The following is an 18,415-nucleotide window of genomic DNA, read 5'->3' as shown; positions in this document are numbered from 1 at the left end:
GCGGCGCTGCCTATGGCCGGCCGGGGAAGCCCCATCGGTGCGGAGGCGAGGGAGGCGGCCCGGGCTCCCGCGGCCCCGCCGGAGGGAGGGAGGGCGGCGGCGGCACGCTGGGCAGTCCCGGCCGGGCGGGGCGGCAGGTGGCGGGGGCCGGGCGGCGGGACCGGCCCTGAAAGGTGCGATTGTCCCCAGCTATTCCTGGTATGCGCCGGGGCGGGAGCCCCGGGGGCGGCCTCCCCCGGCCGGGAGCGCGAGGGGCGCCGCGTCCCGGCGGGAGGGAGCCGCCACCGCCGCCGCGGGGCGCGGCCCCTCCCGGGCGTGCGGTGCGGCTGCCCCGGGGGTCCCGGCGCTGCCGCACGGCCCGCGGCTCTTCGGATTCCTGCGAGCTCCCGGGAGGGGGAGTTCCGCGGGGAGGAGGCGGAGGGGGAGGAGACGGCGCGGGCAGCGTTAAAAGGAGGCAGCTGAATGACAGCGGCCGCTGCCGCGCCCCCGCCCCGCCAAGCGCCGGCCGCCCCCCGCTCGCTCGCTGCTGGCCATGGACGGGAGAGAGGACGCGGAGTGCGACTTGCAGGCGGCGTTCGCCGAAGCCCGGCGGTGGGTGGAGGTGAGGTGTCTCTCGGTGCTGCTGGGTGCCAGCCCCGCGTTCCCCCGGTCCCTGCCCGGGGCAGGGGTCCCGCCACAGCCTCCGCACGGCGGAGCGCGCTGCGCGCTCCCGCGGGGCTGCCCCGCCGTCCGGCAGCAGCTCCCGGGACGCGGCCCCAGACCTGGACTCTTCGTCGGCAGCTGCGGACTGCTATTTTTGGAAAGTATCGTGGCAACTTGCAGAAATCTGTGCAGTATCGCCACCGCCCCCTCCTCGCAATCCAAATTAAAGGCTGGCTTGGTTGCCCTCCTGTCGTTAAGGCTTGTAATTTCTTGCCATCTTGTAAATGACTTCTGTAGCGCTTGCTCCGAGACAGTCTGAATTAAAGGCACTCCTTCCTGTCTCGAAAGAGTTCAGGACAGAGAGTAACCTGAAATTAACACTCATTTTCTTCTCTCCTATTTTGAAACATGATTGTCTGACATAGCGCTTGACGTAAATATCCGTGTTTCTGTATGATTACCCGAGTCACACCGGTGCGCTACGTGCTAAAGCGTGGGGAGAGGGTTGTTCCTGGATGTACCTGAGTTTTGACCAGGGCAGCATCGGCTGAGCGAGGAGGCTGATGACTTGGAAGCTGAGAAATGTTTGCAATATTGAACAGCCTCCCTTAGAGTCGTGTGCTTTTAAAGAGGAGTTTTGGAGCGCTGATTTAGATGTATTTTAACATATTAAGCTTATTTCTTTGTGCCTAGTCACTTAAGATGAAATTTAGTGTTGTTACAACCACTATCACAATAACTTTGGAAGGAGGAAATATTAAAAAAAGGATGTTTGTTACTTTTTACCCCTCATCTTTACAAGCTTGTCAAGACCCGAGTTCAGGTTTCTTTGTTTCCTCTGTAAAACAATGACATCTAGTGCTTAAAATCTATTGAGAATGTTGAACTGAGAGCACCAAAGGCAGGGGTATCATAAATGACCTCCACAAGTGTCATTTTCGTGTCCTCTGTGAATGTAGGTAATTACAACAGTCCTGGCTTCCCCATGTGTCAGTGTTGTAAGTTTTGTAAGAGTTAGCTGTAAGTTTAAGCAATTAAACCATTCCTCACTCATGCATACCTTTCTTGCATTGGTTTCTTTAAATTGTCAAAGCTTATTTTAAAAAGCTTCATTACAGTGATTTAATGTTGTCTTTGAAAATCCTATTTTAAGGGGTTGGGGATTTGTTTCAATTATTTTTTGAGTTCATATGATACTGGCTGGTTGTACCATTCCTACAAAAGGTTTTGTGTCTTTGCCTGCCAGTAGCATGTGGGAGCTCTAGCAAAGAAATGTGAGTATGTAGTGTGCACTGTTTATGTAGGGGAAAAAACATATGCTCGGCTTCCCCCTTGCCCAGTCTAATTTGTGTGGCTCTCCTTTGATATGTGAAAGCTGTTCTCATTTTAAAGTAACTTTTAAACTTACCCCTTAAAGGAACAATTTACTGTAAAGCAAGTAACTTGCAAACCTTAAGGTATTGACAAACAGGATGCTCGGAATTCCATAATGTTAAAGGAAGATGTAAATATTTATTTCCTTATGAAATGAGGTTTGTGTTTCAGAAGAACTGTTGTGTTTCTCTGCTCTTTAGATCCAGATGGCTTTAAAATCCAAGTCTGACCATTTCCGTAGTTGTATGATATTTTTAGGGTAATGAGGCATGTCCCAAGGTTTTGTGAGTCTTGGTGGAAAAAGTGGTGTATACATGATAGTGAAACTTGGTGAGTCCTAATGATTAGTTTTGAAGATGAGGCAGTTTTTAAATATTTACAAACTTGAACTTCTGATGTTTTGGTAAGGTTTTGTGTACCAGCTTCTCCCTAACATTAGAGATGAAAGCATACAGACACTAGCTACTATGTATTTAAAGGAACAAGCCAAAATAGCTTTGTAAACTGTTACTCTTTCCCTTTGCTAATGAAAGCTTTGTTAACATATTTCTGTATTTCAATGGAGAATTTTATGGACTCTGAGACTTAAAAAAACCCCTCCAGCCTTGAAGCTGAGTGCTTTTTAGTAACTGGAATGAGCAGCTGTATTTGTCAGATCCCAAGAGGAGTAAAAAATATCCCAAAACCATGAAAAAATATTGCCCTATATTTTTTTGAATTTTTTTGTGAGAGAAAACTGTGTCCTGGTCAGGTTCCTTTTCTACCTGTTCCCATCTGAATTCTCAGTGCTGTAGGGCAGCCACTGGCTCATGGGAGCTCAAATATTCATTCTTAGTTCTTATGCTAACAAAGAAAACAAAGCAAACCAATAATTAAAAAAAAACAAAAAAAACAAAACAAAAAACACAACAACCCAAAACTAATTAATCCCCAAACCCCCCACTCCCAACAATCCAAACCTCCAAACAACTTAAACCAAAAAAGTGCAAGAGCTTGATTAAGAATAATAACAATAGAAAATTGCATCTGATATCTGATGTTACTTAAAGGAAGACTTTGTTCTTTAATTCAGGTTCATGTTGAGGCATATTTTATGATAATGCAGACAAAGAATGTCTGTAGTCTTCACAGTGCAAAGACCTCTTAAAGTGTGGTCCTCAGGCTCTCCTGTTTCATGTGTTGGGAGCTGGGAGGGAATGTTGCTTGTTAAAAGAGTTGGAGTCACTGGGGGAGCTGCCTGTTGAGGATGTCTACTTCTTTGGGGGAAGGAATGGTCATTTTATGTACAAAACTCAAGCTCTTCTCAGGTGTCCTTTCTGCAGAAGCCAGCACTGTTTAGTGGTGTTGGCTTCTTGCATCTGAGACTTTTGGCACTTTCTGAGCTCTGCCTGGAGCAAGTGGTGCTGATCAAGCTCACCCAGCCTTCATTTGGCACCTTAGCTGGACAGATGGTGCATGCTGAGAGTAAAACACTGGACTACCATGACTTGGCAATAGTTTGTCAAAGAAGGAGAGACCAAGGAGAGACTTCATCACAATCTACAACTTCCTTATATGGGGAAAGAGAGGGCAGGCACTGATTTCTCCTAGTGATTAGTGATGGGACTCCAGAGAATAGCGTGAAGTTGTGTCAGGAAGGTTTAGGCTGGATATCAGGAGAAGGTTTTTCACCCAAAGGTGGTTGGATACTGGAACAGGCTCCCCGGGGAAGTAGCACCAAGCTTGGCAGAGTTCAAGAAATGTTGGGACAATATTCTCAGGCACATGGTGTGACTCTTGAGGCTGTCCTATCCAGCGTCAGGAGTTGGACTCAATCCTTGTGGGTCCCTTCCAGCTCAGGATTTTCTCTCATTCTATGGAAGGTAGAGCTTGTTTGCCAAAGCTAGAAATAGCTGGGTTAAATTGTTTTACTGTGTTCTGTTCCATATTATAACTTAAGCAAGCCAAAAGCTGTTCCTCCAAACCAAAGCATTCTTCCCCCAGCTATTAAATATCCCAGACTGCCGAGTCTGTTTTCCTGCCTCGAGATGTGGGAGAGCAGTCTGCCTCTCCCTTTCTGCAACCCACCACCAAGTTCACCCTTGTGAATGAAGGGAAGACACAGTCCCTCTCCTCCAACATACGCTTCACTGTTTTAGGAGTGATACCCCTTGAAGACTTTGAGAGGAAAGAAGTGTGTGCTCTTTTCTTGTAAAATGTCTCAGCTTTTGATTCTACTTCTGTGTTTGAAATGAATTCCAATCTTCTGGTAAATGTCTATGGTTTGAAATTATTTGCTAAAGCAATCTGAAACCTGACCCATGAAGTCTGTAAATCTTTAGTTAAAGTGCCTTGAGGCAAATAATGCTTGAATTTTTTTCCCCCTGAAGTAGTCAAATGTACAGATCCAGTCTGTGGGAGGGTGGCCAGTGAGCGTGTGCCTGAATGAATTGTTGGAGTGAAGCAGCAAAGCTGTAGGAAAGCATGTGGAGCAACTTCAACAAATCCACTGAAGTGAAAAATGGGTGTTCAGCCAAGTAACTATTAATATTGCAAATTATTGCAGCTCTTCCTGTGAGCTAATATAATAACTCCGCTCTAATAACTTCCATGGAGTTGTAAGTCAGATATTCTGAGAGGTACTGATTTCATCAGAGTGTGTTAAGAGTGTCAGAATGAGGACTCTGGAATCCTGGAATTGCCCCTCATGCAGGGACACTGCAGCAGAAGTTCTTCCTGGTCCTAACACTGCCCAGTGATGATGGAGAGACCTGTTTCACCATGAGGAATTCTATAGCAAGATAAAGTTTTTATCAATTTTAATAGAAAGTGTTAGGAAAAGAAAGCCCAGCTAATCTGGATGGCAACTAAAAATACCTCTGCTATTCCTGTCATGACCATCAAATAGGTAGTGAAATTGTCTAATTATTTATTTTGAATGCTGATGTGTATTGACATCCATGATAATGCATTGTAACATTGTAGTGAATGTTGGAAAATTATTTTGGGCCTTTTTTTCTTTTTACAGGAGAAAACAAATTTGTATATATGTGTGCATGCCCCCCCTACCCCCACCCTCTCAAACCTGCTCAGAAAATTGAAAAGCAGATTTGCAAAGTAACTTGGTAGAAAGAGTCTGCTTGAGAATAAACTTGAGAATCAGGACAACTTACTGAAATCTTTTGGTTTGAACCAACAGTACAGCAATCAAATTCAGGGAATGGTCTCTGACATGTGGTCACCAAATGTTTCTTTTTACTGAAACTGTTTGGAGTTTGCATTTCTACTGTATATTTTTATGGCTTCTGCAAATGCATCTAGAGGTCTAGCAGTGATGTTTTCCCTGTATTTGCATAGAGATCTTACCTCAGTGATTATTTTGTTTTGTTTCTCCCCAAGCATGAATCTAATGCATACAGCCTGGTATGGGGAGAATAACTGTGGAGATAGAAGACTAATTTCACTGTTCAAATCCTCTTCTTGTAGCTACCTTTATTTAAGTTGAACTAATATTATAAAAAAAAAAATTCTTAGTTCTGGGTCATGTATTCTTGGATAGTCTGTAGAGAGTCAGTCAGCTCCTAAATAGTGCTAGAATGAAATATGTGTGAATGAAAAGGCAAAATCTATATATTCTTTTCCCTAAACCATGTTTAATACTGGGTAATTCTGTCAAGTCATAAAACCTGGGTGGGCTGGTTTCTGGAGAACTTCTTACGCACAGCTGCCAAAGTCCTGGCTCACGTTTACATCAGGGTGTATTTAACCCTGCTTTAGGTGGATGCATCAATATTTTATTACTGTATGTATATTCTTGGCAATGAGTATTTCATGGAATAAATCTATCTAGTTGATGTATAAATATTAATTTATGTATAAAGGTACATGTTGTGAAGTAAATACTGTGGGAATTTTAATCCTGGAAATAATATCCTCTCCATTACCTGCAGACTATGAAAGTGCTGTGGTTAAAAAGCCATAGAATAGGGCTAGCAACAATGTGTAGAGAGAGAGAGGGTGACAGTAATACCCTTTGATCTGGCTGAACACTTTTCTCTCTGTTTCTTTGTCCCCTTGCTTCTAGATCTCAGGAAAGGTGTCTGTAATATCTTTGAGAGAAAAATGGGACTAATTTTTGCTTGAGAGTAAAATCTGTTTCCTGGTTTCTGTAAGGTGGGTTTATATATTTTCAAGACTATATTTGGAAATTCTGACGGATAATCAAAAGTCTGTCTTAACACAGAGCTGTGTGATGGGCATGCATAGCTTTGAGCTGAGTTCACAATGTAGTTTCCTTTACGAAGTTTCTCTTTGTAGTTTTGAGAGTTGTATTAAAATTTTGCATGAAAGCAGCATCTGCAGGCACTTTGAGAAAGAATTTTCTTGACTGTAGAAGTGGGTATATCTTCTATACTGGGGAAATGCATTACAGCTTAAGGGGAGCTACAGACAGTTCTGACCAGGCTTTTGTTTTCTTCTGGTCTGTATTTCGTGGTTAGCAGCTAGAGTTAGTTGTGGCATTACTTTTGGAATTTTTTTCCTGTCCTTTTGTTTGTTTTCTGAACTGTGTCCTGATCCTTTCTACAGTTTTGTGAGGCCAAGCATTTTTTTTTGCCCATAGGTTCGGGAAAAGGTGAGATGATGATGATTTCCACTTTTAGCATGCATTGCCCCCTCCTCCGCCACTGCTATGGACTCACTTTTAGCACCTTATCTTTGTCAGACACTTTTTTTGGTCAAAATTTTCGAGCTTATAATGAGCACTTGTGCATATTACATTAGACGGTGACCTTGCTGAGCTTTGGAAAACACTTGGGTTTTATTGTGTTGTAAGAACCAGATACATTCCAGCTGTTTCTTGTACCTACCACTCCTCCACTTTAAAGTTCCTTTATCCACTCCTGCAGGACATTTTTTAAAAACAAAACAAACCCCGACCTTTTCTGCTTTCATGAGACTAATATAACCCTTAACTATCATTTTCTAAATGGGCTTTCCAGCTACAGCAGTTTAATGAAAAACAGCATGTGCTCTCAGACCCAGTGTACTAGAAATGCTTCTGCTGGTCTAAGGTGTGTTTGACACACCTCACTTATTATCCAAATTATCTTGGGAGGAGTGTTTTGGTTTTGGTTTTTTTTCACATTTCTGAATACTGTCAATCCAAGTGAAAGTTTAACTTTAAAGGAAGTAGTGAATAAGTTACTTTAAAATAGATTCTGTTGTTCTGCTATGAGCTTCTGCAAAGTGTTGTGAATTTAGCATTTATTATTAGTGCTAAGTTTTTATTTTTCCAATGAAAAGGAGGATGTCTGGATCTGACTCACAGCATGCTAGCTTCCAATTGGATACTTAGCTGTAAAACTTTCATTTGTGTTATATTGAGTAGAGAAACCTAATTTCAACAGTGTTTTCCATTTGCAATACAAAATATCTTAGATGGACATGAAGACTATAAGACTTGCTTTATATTTTTTTGACAGTGTTGGCACATGTTGTGCAAATGTTGGCACATTTTTTGGTACCAGCTCATGTGAAAGTTCTCAGTTTTGTTTCTGGATGTGATTCAGCTTTCAGTTGTTACTATTAGAAAAGAACACAATATACTAACTTTGGGAAATAGTTATTATTACTGTGTTGGCCAAAAAAGTCAAAATCCTTGTAATGTATCACAGATTTAAAGGACTTAGTGTAGCTGAGATCAGTTCAGCTAGCACAAACAGTGAAATCTGTTGTTTGGGCCAAGCTGTCCTCCTACAGTAGATCCCACGACAATGTGGTTTTATGTTAGTGCTGAGATGTTATCCCAGCAGGGTGTCATTGAAACTCCCGTGCTTGGACTGTGCTTTCCCTGCCTCCTTTTGCTGTGTCAGTGGTGTTTGTCTGATGTTCTGGTGAGTTGGCTCAGGGGAAAATCAGTGTTTTGTGGTATTTGGTATTTGCTTGTCTCCTGAAAGGCAAGAAGGGCACCAGTGCTCCAGCCAGGGAGGAGGTAGTGTTGATGGAGGTGGTCTTTAGGCAGCAGCTCACTGTTGGGTTGCAGCTGACTAGTGGGATGAAGTGAGGCAGACACCTGAACTCAGACAAGCTATCTCTTTCCCTGGAGGTTTCTCAAGTCACCTGCTTCTGCCCATTCCCTGGCTCTCTTCCTTACATGACTCAGGAGCTGTTTGTAAGGTGCCCAGGGTCAAGGTATAAGCTAGACACCTGGATTAGGGAGGCTGGCTTCTAGCCATAAATAACTTCTTCAGGATGAATTTCATAAGGTTTATAAATACAGTTTGAGCTGTTTTAAATAGAAACTCTGCCAGGAGTTTCTGAGCCAAAGCATTTGAAAGTATTTGATATGCTTATGCACTGACTTCTACTATGGAAGAAGCAGCCCTTGTGTCTCACTGAGGCTGTGTTGGCTGGGAGATGGTCCTGCAGAGGTATTGGAATATCTTGCCCTGAAGTTCTGCAGTCATCATCACCTGCCTTTCTCAGGAGCAATCTAGTCCCAAAACCCATTTCCAGTGTTATTTATCAATTATTTCCTGGAATTGCTTTATTGACCCTGCTATTTGTTATTTATTTTGTTACTTTTTTCCTTCAGGAAGGACTGGAGAAGTCTAGCTTCTGGAGTTTGATCTGAGATTTTCTGTGTGGTCAAATGACAATGTTAGCTAATGAATCAAGATGTGATAAAGAACAGAAACAAGTGTGGGATTTTTTCTTCTTTCTTTAAGGATGTGGATTAAAAACCAGCCACTACCCCATGGGGCTCCAACATGCCTTTTGTGCAGCTGGTGTCAAAATTTGGGGATGCTGGAAGAGGTGGATGGGTGCACCATGTCAGGTCTTTCTGCCAGAGGTAACCACATAGCCTGGGTCAGTCATGGCAGTACTGTCCCATTTGCTGATGCCTCCAAAACTAAGTGTCCTATTAGTTAGTATCTGTTTGACATTGAAAGAAGCAGAATGTCAGACTTGATGATCTTTAAAAACGTTTTCCAACCTTAATGATTCTGTGAAGCCAGATGTCAGAGTGGTTGTGGAGGAGGAAAAAATAAAGATCCAGGTTTGACACTACAGCATTGGAGGAGTTGTGTAGCATTACCTGCTGCGCTGCCTTGAAATGCTTCTTTGGAAACTATTTAAGATCAGGTGAAGCAGGGGACAAAGGCATTACTGCATTTTTGCTCTAGGAAAAACATTTTCTTCCCCGTGTTACTATGCTCTGTTTGCCTAAACAGCACCATTGACAGTTGATGCACCTGAAAATGTAATCCTAAATGAAACAGGGTCAGACATTTGGTTGCAACTTCTTTTGCAAATATAAGGGTTTGTAAAAAAGTGACATTGGCTGTCTTAACTAACTACAAGGGTCTCACCTTGGTGTATAAGTGTGTATGGGGGGTGGTTTTAGTTTGCTGGTTTTTTTGAATGTCAGGTAAGCATCTTCATTGTGACTTCTCATCATTCAATAAAAAGGCTGCTTGTGGTTGATCTTATTCAGACTGAATGGAAATGCAGTGAGGATGAAGGCGTGAGCTCCAGGTACAGATGGATATCTTTCACAGACATTTGCCTGATGCTGTGGAGGCAAAAAAAATCCCTGATATAATAAACATCAACTCGATGATTATTCAAGAGGGTATTGCTTCACAGCTACAAGTCTTATGTGTGGATGAAGTTTTCAAAGACAAATCCCCATTAAAATGCACAGACTGGTTGCTCACTAATGACCTAGCTTTCATGTGTCTGATAAAATCCCAAAGTCCTCTGTGACTTTCGGGTAGGTCTGGCAAAGTGATCTCAGACTCCAGGAAGGTCTACGTGTCAGGTGGCAGTGGAATAGGGCTGGGAGCTGCGCACTCCAAAGAAATGACAGAGAAGAGAGGCTTGGAAAGGGACGAGGAGAAATGTGCACCTTAAGTTATTTGTAAGTAGCTACTTTTCCCTTCATGAGTTTCTTACCTTGTAAGTATTTAAATTGTGAAATTTCATAGAATGTGCCAACTTTTTATATCTGTTGTTTATTGGTGTTTTGCATTTATTTTGCATTTAGCCATTTAAAAGATTGGGAGAATGCAGTCTCAGACTATTCTAAATTTCTGAATGTGTTATTACACTTATTTTAATTTTTTCACATATTTTAAAATTAGTATCTCATCTGCTTTACTTACCATGGAACATGGAAGCCTATTGTTAGACCTGACTGAAAAATGCTTATATATTCATGCTCACGGTTCCTTTTTTGTTCTCTTTTTTCCTCCACAGCTAAGAGTTTTTAAAATAGTTTTTTTTTCTTTACTGTGGCAACTAAAATCTTGCGTCATTCCATTTTCCAGTGGAATCTTTGATCTTTCCTTGTGAGAACTCTCTTCCTTTGGAAATGATGGTAAAAACGTGAATGTTCTTTCCCTAAACATATTTAGATATACCATAGTTAAGAAGAATAATGCTGTTAAACCTTGTGGGATTCTCAGTGTAATTTTTTTATCAGAACACAGAATATTTACCATGTGCGTTTCAGCAACAGGGTTTGGTGTGTGCATGCAGGCATGTCTCTTGCAAGACCCAAGTTGCCTGGCTGTGGTAAAGAAGCAGGCTGGAGCAGTGGCTCCCGGCACCTCGGCAGATGTGGCCGGGAGGCTGGCAGGAATTTGGTTTCCTGTGTCTGGTGCATTGATGGCTTAGCTGTGATCCAGCTGTGCAGATTTCCAGTGGTGACTCATCTGATTATTTTCTCTTCCCTCTGAGATTCGCTGAGGAGGTAGGCTAGAGGAGGATGTCTCTCTGGAGCTAGAAGACTTCTCTGTCACGCTACATTTCCGATATGGGGGAATGGGATGTGGAAAGGCTATTGGTGTGTCTTGGCTGTTTATAAAGGTATGCCAGCCTTCCTCACCCTCCTTTTATTTTGTTTTGTTTCCTTAGAGTGTTATCCCTAACCCAGCTGTGCCATGGCTGTAGCCATGTCTTGGCCATGTCTTACCTTTATTTTTGCACTGTTCTGAAATATGGGAGCAGGTGAATCTTGTGCACACTCAGCTGAACACACACTGATCTTGGGGGCAGGATGTGAAGAAGTAACCTGTATCTCCAGGTTCTTCTCATCTCAACCTTGGTGTTTCTACACTCAAGTAAAGAAGTATAGGTATATTTTTCTAATTTTTTTTTTTCTGGAGGCAGGAAATATGTATTCCCATTTGGGCAGGGGCACTTTTCTGCAGACTGCTAGTGGAGGCAGATGTGAAGTACACCAAGTTTACCAATTTTTTAATCAATGCATAAAATGTTGTTTAGGTTGCATGTAGCGGTATTAATTTTTGACAGAAGATTGAGACTTCTACATGCTTTGACTGTGTCTGCCTACCTGATTTAGGCTGGAAATTGGAAGCAGTATGGCTGCTGTCACACAGAGGTCCATGTGTGCCAGTATAGGTCTGGCAAGAATACCCACAGCATTATGCAATATAAATATCCTTTGAGATTAGGTTGTTATGCATTAATTACAGCCAGACATAGCTCATTGTTCTCTTCATCTAAAGGGCCTGGATCTTGCTCACATTTTTTTATGTTTTGTGAGAGAAGATTTGAAGTATGAAACTTGCTTCAGTGCTTTTATCTGTCACGAAGACCTGTTTACCAAAGTACTAGCACATAGTGCCTCAGCTATTGTAAAAAGGCTCTTCATCCTTTCAAGAGCTTTATAGTCTTAGAGAATGCATCATCCTTATCATGAGAAGTGTTTGTTGGAAAAGCTGTTCTTGAGAAAGCTACTTCAAACCCTCTCATGTTTAGAGATTTGTGTGTTTCATATGTCCTTTATTAGCTGTTAATGCCATATTATAAGAATTGAAGTCTCTGTATAAATGTTAGTATTATATATTCCCTCCTGTCTACTTTTAAAGTAGTTTTAATCCTGGGATTTGGAAGGGATATAGGAACATAAGGGACATGCAGCTAAAAATCCATCCCATGCCTAGGACCACTGTGATAGACAGTGTGGTGTATTGATGATCTTTGTGTACAATGAGGAAGATTTTGGGGATTGAATGTTATTGTAACACCAGCACTCAAGTAGCTGCCCACTACATGTATGGTGGTGTCATGTTCCCCAACTTAGTAAGAGAACTCTTGGCCATCATCTCATCTTCCAGAAGCAGCTCCTGTGTACTGGCTCCTAAAAGATCATGTCATTCTTAACATGGGCTTTATGGTAATGATGCTCTCTGCTTTTCTGCTAAGGAAAATCTGGTTTTGATATTGAGTTCTGTGCTGTGGGTTTTTGGGAGGTGCTTAGAAGTAGGCATGAGTTTTCAATATGAACTAGAAGTTCAATTGTTTCCTGGTTAGAGATTCCAGGATACTTTCTACTTTACATTGAATTTGGCCAAGATCTCTTGCAGTAGCTCCCAGTGGTCACTAAAACATTGCCTCTGCTGTTATTTCATTGCTACATGTAGTTTAAGTGACGTGGTTTGAAGTATTTGCATAGTGCACTTCTCTGTATTTAACTTTTTAGAATAATTAGGCTACAGCACTGTCACAAGAACAGAATTTTGGTAATGTGGGATCTTTAATGACCTCTGGAACATTGCATAAGTACTGTTAAGTCATAGCCGTCAGGCTGCAGTTGTGAAAAAAAATTTCTGAAGCAATGGCTAGTTTCAGGGAGAGAGTTCCCCAGCAGTCAGAAAATCGGTATAATGCTATTTTAGGCCTTAAAACCCCTTGCTTCTATTAATATTTTAGGGTTAGTGGGAGCTTGCTGATGATGCTTGTTGCAGATATCACATGCTGCAGTCACAGACGATGGGGAAACTGCTGCATAGAGCAAATGAGCAGCTCATGTTCTCCCTCTGCATAGATTCATTATTCGAACCAAGTTACATATATGCAGTCTGGAAATACTAGAGGTCTTTGATCTTTAAAACTTAATGTTTGAAAATGTAAATGATGTGCTGCTTTTGATCTGCTTCTTAAATTAAATGGTAATTGTGAAAATTACATCTGGCAGTTTTCCACTTAAGGGCTTGTACTTCTCATTTCATACTATGTTAATTTTAAGCTGTATGTCCTTGCTGCTTTTCTGTCAGTGAATTCTGGTAGGGGGGTGGTCCTTATGTTTCTGCACAGCCTAATTATCAGCAGCTTGTGTATTTGGTGCTATGACTTTAACATGCAATTCCTCTAAACACAGATGCCAGGGATTGCCAGTCCTGCCTGTATGTCCATGACTAGGGTAATGGGAATCACTAAGGCTTGAGCAGAGCACTGAGAGTTTGAGCTGTGTGTGCCCAGGATGGGAGGCCCTGGCTTGTTCACTAAGGTGTGAGGAAGTGCTTGGGCACGTGCTCCAGTGCAGTCTGGTGATGGGTCCTCATGAACATCTGCTGATAGTAAAGTAGCAGAAGCTTTTTATCTGTGTGCTTCTGTGCTCCTGGGCTACTTGCCTTTCCAAATTAGTGCCATCATCTAATCAAAAAACTACTGGATAATTTAGGGCTCCTAAAATGTTGATGAAGCTCATGCAAAGTTTAGTCTTTTCCTTGCATCAGCTTTCTAGTGTGTAGAGGATTTGTCTCTTATTTACCATAAATGATGATAAAGACCTCTCTGTCTTTGTCCTGTTTTCTTATGAAAGGGGCCTTTGAAGTCTGAGGGCCACATCAAACTGCAGCAAGTAACTCACAAGTTTATTCAGAAACTTATCCATGTAATAGGTTCTTTTAAGCTCCTGTTGGTTTAAAGCCAACTCAAAATCAGCTGATGAACTGCAATGAAGTTGCTAATTACCCCCTTAGCAAAATCACTTTTTGTTCTTTTCAATTATTAATATTTGTTTCACTCCTCAGAGATAAAATTTCCGGGGGAGAAGGTTCAATGTTGTTACTACTGAATGTCTGCCACAACAACTTTAAGATGTACTCATGGCTGGAGGAGGTTTTCTGTGGGTTTTTGTTTTATTGGGTCTTTTTAGGAGGAGGTGAAGATTCTTTGCTTCAGATCCTAAACAGTCTGTAGAGTGAGGTTTTCTCTTTTGAATATCATCATGTGGACCTTCTGCTGTAAATCCTGCTACAGTCCCCAACTTTGTCTTGCTTCCCATCTCCTGTTGATTACCTTTAGGGATGTTTGCATTGAGTTCAGCATCATGCTGAATTAACATATTGCTGATTTTGCTGATTTCTGTTTGTCTGTGTGCTGGCAGATTTGAGCATTCATCTCCAGGAATTTGCATAGGATGTTAAACCAATCTGAGTGCTTTAGTGGTGCCCATCAAAGTGAGAAAATTGCCCAGCTGAGGTGAACAGGAACATTGCAGCAGCCTGCCTCTGAATTTGATTTTTTTCTTTTAAGCCCAAAATAGATAATATTTCCAATGGATGATAAAAACAGTTGCTGGCGAAAGTAAATTTTAAGTATCTTTCTGAGGCTATGGAAAGCATATACCTTGTGTTTATTTAGAATCATATTTTTTCAAAATTTCTTTCTCACAAAATGTTCATTTGGCTTCTGCAACCTTTTAGGTAAGGAAGATTTGTAGAATTATTAAACCCCTTCACCCTCCCCACCCCCCACCTCCCCATTTCACTTTTATATGTGAATTAAAATTATCTGATGGAAATTTTTTTGTTGGGAGCACAGGGTGCCACAGAGGCCATCTATCCCTTCCTGCTGTTGGTTCAGAGACCCCCACCAGAGAGAGCTGGCTAGGAGTGGGACCCTGCAGTCTGTGCAGCACCATTTTAAAGGTGTTTTAAAATATCATGTGATGCTGAACTTTTTGTTTTCACTGTTCCTTCATAGTGATTAAACTAATTTGAGGTCTAATTAAAGCAAGTCATTAATTAAAGCAAGGAATTTTTGAAGTCCAGATTTTTTTTCCTCAAACTTGAAGAGCTTGAAACAAGTGAATTCCATAGGTGCCTAAGAGCAGAAAACTTGTATTTCTGGTGAATGATGCAGCCAGTTTTAAACCTCTCTCACTGCTCCTTTAAGGCTAGCCCAGAAGTAAATAGAATAAAATAGAAGACCTTAAGCTTCAGACCAAAGATTTGACTTTGAATGAATTGCTCAGGATGAAAAAAGAAGAGGTGGGTGTGTTCTGTTTCATGGAATTCAAAAAACAAACAAACACAAAGTAGTGTCTGCAGTCAGGAGAGCTTCTTTCCTGGAGCCAGACATTCATAAGCAGTCTGGAGGTCTTCACTTATCCCAGTGTAATTTCACTTTTAACTTGTTTGAGGGGTCTCACAACCTCTGCAGAGTGAAAGGTTTTTCTAGAGACCAAGGCTACAGAGGTGCCATGGCTCTGTAACCCTTCATGCAGCCTTCTGTGCCAGAGCATGAGAACTGAGGGCTTGCTATGTCCTGTAAAACTGGGAACAGGAATCTGATATTACAAGTCTCCTTCCTTTCTAAGCTGTGAGGATCCCATTTCTCTTGTAACCAGAAAAATAGTTAAACAGCATTATGCCTAGTTGCTTTCTTCTTTCCCTTCCCTCCTACTGACACTATAGGAAAAGCTTGACAGTGACATCTCAAGCTAAACTTGCCCCTCAGGGACTTGGTTACCAAGAGAAATGTAGGTACTTGTTTGAAATCTTAGGAAACTGAAAGGACAAAGATTTAGGCTTAAAAAAAAATAAAAAGTTGTTCTTATATGATATGTACCTACAGGAAGCCATCAGATGTCCTTCTCAATTTTATGATAAATAATATATGCTGGGGTTTGGCATTAGATCTTAAATGGTGTTTAAATTAAACACTCATGGTTGGATAAAATGGGCTTAGACAGGCTCTACTTTGTTTTGGTGCTCTAGAGATAATTATTTACAAATTGCTGAGCTAAGGGGCACAAATTAATGACATTCCAGCATCTTAAAATATCCCTTACTATGTCATACTGAAAAAATGTGTATTATGTGTTTAGATGCTATGAATTTCACAGATGTTTCATATATGTGAAACAAATAGAATCAAGACAGAAGCTGAGTTGCTGTTTTGTGTCAGTTACTTTCAGCTATTCTGAACTGCTGTGTATTTTTGACTAGCACAGATCTTTATAACGTTTGCAAAATTACTTTCTAGTAAAAAGCTGCGAAGAGTTTTCTAACATAGTATTTTCCCCATGTAGGGTTTTGTAATATTTTTAATGGAGGTATGGGTTTTACAAGTTTACTTGCAAAAATATTTGCTAGATGTCAAAATGTTTGTTTCTTAACCCAGTTTCACTTTATGCTAAGTTTTCAGATTTTTTTAAAGTAGCAATGTCTTCTATTGCAGAGTGTTGCAACTTTCCAAGGATTCTGAAGAAATTTTGCAGGGATTCTCAGCTTACCATCACACTGTTTATGAAGGCAATCTTTTGTTTCATAATAGGATGTTTTCAAATAATGTTGAATATATGTTTCAGATTTGTTTTATTGTACCCCTTTTTTTTTTGGTAAAATATGTTTTGGGTAGTTACATTGTAGCCTTCTTCCCACATGGAGGCACGAGAATATTAACAAGCCTCTTGATTGTTTTGTTGGACATTATTTAATTTTAATTTGTCTTTTCAAAGTAATTAAATGAAAGATGGGTAATTTGCTTTATTGACCCCAGATCTGTCCTTTGACATCTATTGATAAATCTAATACAAAGACCGATAGTGACTTTTCACTGACATTTCTTTTGATAGAGTGTGATTGGTGTGGATTTTGTACATTTTAAAGTGTGGCCTTGACTATTACAAATCTTTGTCCAAACAAAACCTTGAAGGGTTGCCTCTGATTTACTAGCTTTTGACTTTCATATTTGATTTTTTTGAGGTTCTGGTGCCAAGTCATTAGCATGGAACATTTAGTCATTAGGCCTTGGGGCTGTTTCAGTTTGCCAGGTTTCCCTGAATTCAGCAGTAATGTTGCACAGGATCACTGGAAGCAGTGAAACTGGAATTATCCAGGCTCACAAATTTTCCAGCATGTGTGGGTATGGATGAAGGCAGGAGACCAAGGTGCAGCAAATATCTTGTCCCTGTTGCAGACCAGAGGCAGGGTTATGCGGGGGCTGTGGTAGATACTCTGCCAGTGTGGGCTGGAGGGGCTGGGGCAGAAACAAAAGTGGCTCTCCTCATCTTCCCACCTCCCTATTTCTCATATGCAAACATGAACAGCACATCTTCTAGGGTTCTCTACTTTTGTCCTGTTTTTCTTCTGTTTGCACCTCTGACAACAAGGCTGTGTTGAGATTTGCATGTTCTTCCTTGAGGTGGCAAAAACTTGATTTTTTGTTCTTTTTTTTTTTAATATCTGTCTTAAGTAATACCTTGAGCAGGTGGATTCATGTGCCTGTAACCAAAAGCTAGTAATGAAGTCCATACCTGCTTTTATTTTGAATATTTCCTTCCAAAAAAAAAAAAAAAGGAAAGCTATTATGTGGTTTCTGGAGGTTCTTCAAAGAAAACCCTGCTGTGGTTGTAACTATTCTCTCAGCTGGTACCCGCCTTATATTCCCACATCACTCTTTTATTGCAGGTGCCCAGGAGGAGCACCTTGTCCTTCAGAGCTTGTAGGTCAGTCATTTTTTCTAGCTCAAGACATCTTCCATCAAGGAAAGGGAAACCAGATTTTCTTATTTGTTATCTGACTATCATGTAGTCTCTGTGGAAGTGTAGAAAAAGCCAATGGTGCATAGGCATCCTTAGCATCACCACCTTGCACTCTCCCATCTCTGCAGGTATCTCCAGTGTTTCCAGGGTCACTAGAGAAGCACAGGTGGGCCATCTCTAAACAGTGTAACACTAACAACCTTGCACATATAGATCAATCAGTTTCTTCCTCCCTACCCCCAGCAAATGATAAGAATTAACAAACCATACAAAAGTATTGATTAAAGAATTCATTAGAGAGCATAAATTGGATGTAGCCTTCAAATTCTAATAAATCCTATCTCTGTGTGTCTTCCACCACAACTTTAGAGTTACAGAGCCTGGTGCTTGGGTCACATGTGGTAGTGTAAGCACTGCTTATATGTTGTGCCCTCGGAGTTGGCAATTATCCTGATCTGAATAATTAAAGGTACTTGTGGGGGTAGTACTTGTGTCAGTCCCCTCCATTGTGCCTATACCATCTTTCTTTTCTGTTGCTTTAACAATGCCATGTCATAGTAGGCATTGCAGGTTTAGATTTCTGCTTTGGCACTTAGAGTGTGTGTCCTAAAATAAACTGATTTATTTGTAGAGCTGTTTTGCATCTAGGTTATTGTGTGTGTTGAGCAGTCGCTGTGAAGTACCTAATTTCCAAAACACCACCCAAACTCCCCCTGAAACTCAGTTTCTCTCTTGTGCCTTAAATCATAGAGATAAATACATGCTTAACTAAGAATTTTTACTGGGTTTGGTATTTAGATGATGAGACTGAGTGAGTAATAAATTCTTCTATGT

The 18,415-nt window shown here is 41.2% G+C and overlaps 1 protein-coding gene across 11 annotated transcripts in view; it reads left to right on the top strand.

The window, feature by feature from the left end:
- The first annotated feature begins 437 nt into the window (after positions 1-437).
- The window catches only part of LMO7 (LIM domain 7), a 132,103-nt gene continuing 114,125 nt past the window's right edge, over positions 438-18,415 (top strand). For 9 of the 11 annotated variants that reach the window (XM_031504887.2, XM_077781359.1, XM_077781357.1 and 6 more), the window contains exon 1: positions 439-601. In XM_031504887.2, the coding sequence (XP_031360747.2) occupies positions 533-601 (69 nt within the window). In that variant the 5' untranslated portion in view covers positions 439-532. Of the gene's footprint in view, positions 602-18,415 lie in introns of all 11 variants that reach the window. The other 2 variants (XM_077781360.1, XM_031504890.2) reach the window with 2 other exon arrangements.

Source organism: Lonchura striata, chromosome 2 (assembly GCF_046129695.1).
Source record: "Lonchura striata isolate bLonStr1 chromosome 2, bLonStr1.mat, whole genome shotgun sequence".
Taxonomy (NCBI): Eukaryota; Metazoa; Chordata; class Aves; order Passeriformes; family Estrildidae; genus Lonchura; species Lonchura striata.
This window is presented reverse-complemented; position numbering and strand designations above follow the sequence as displayed.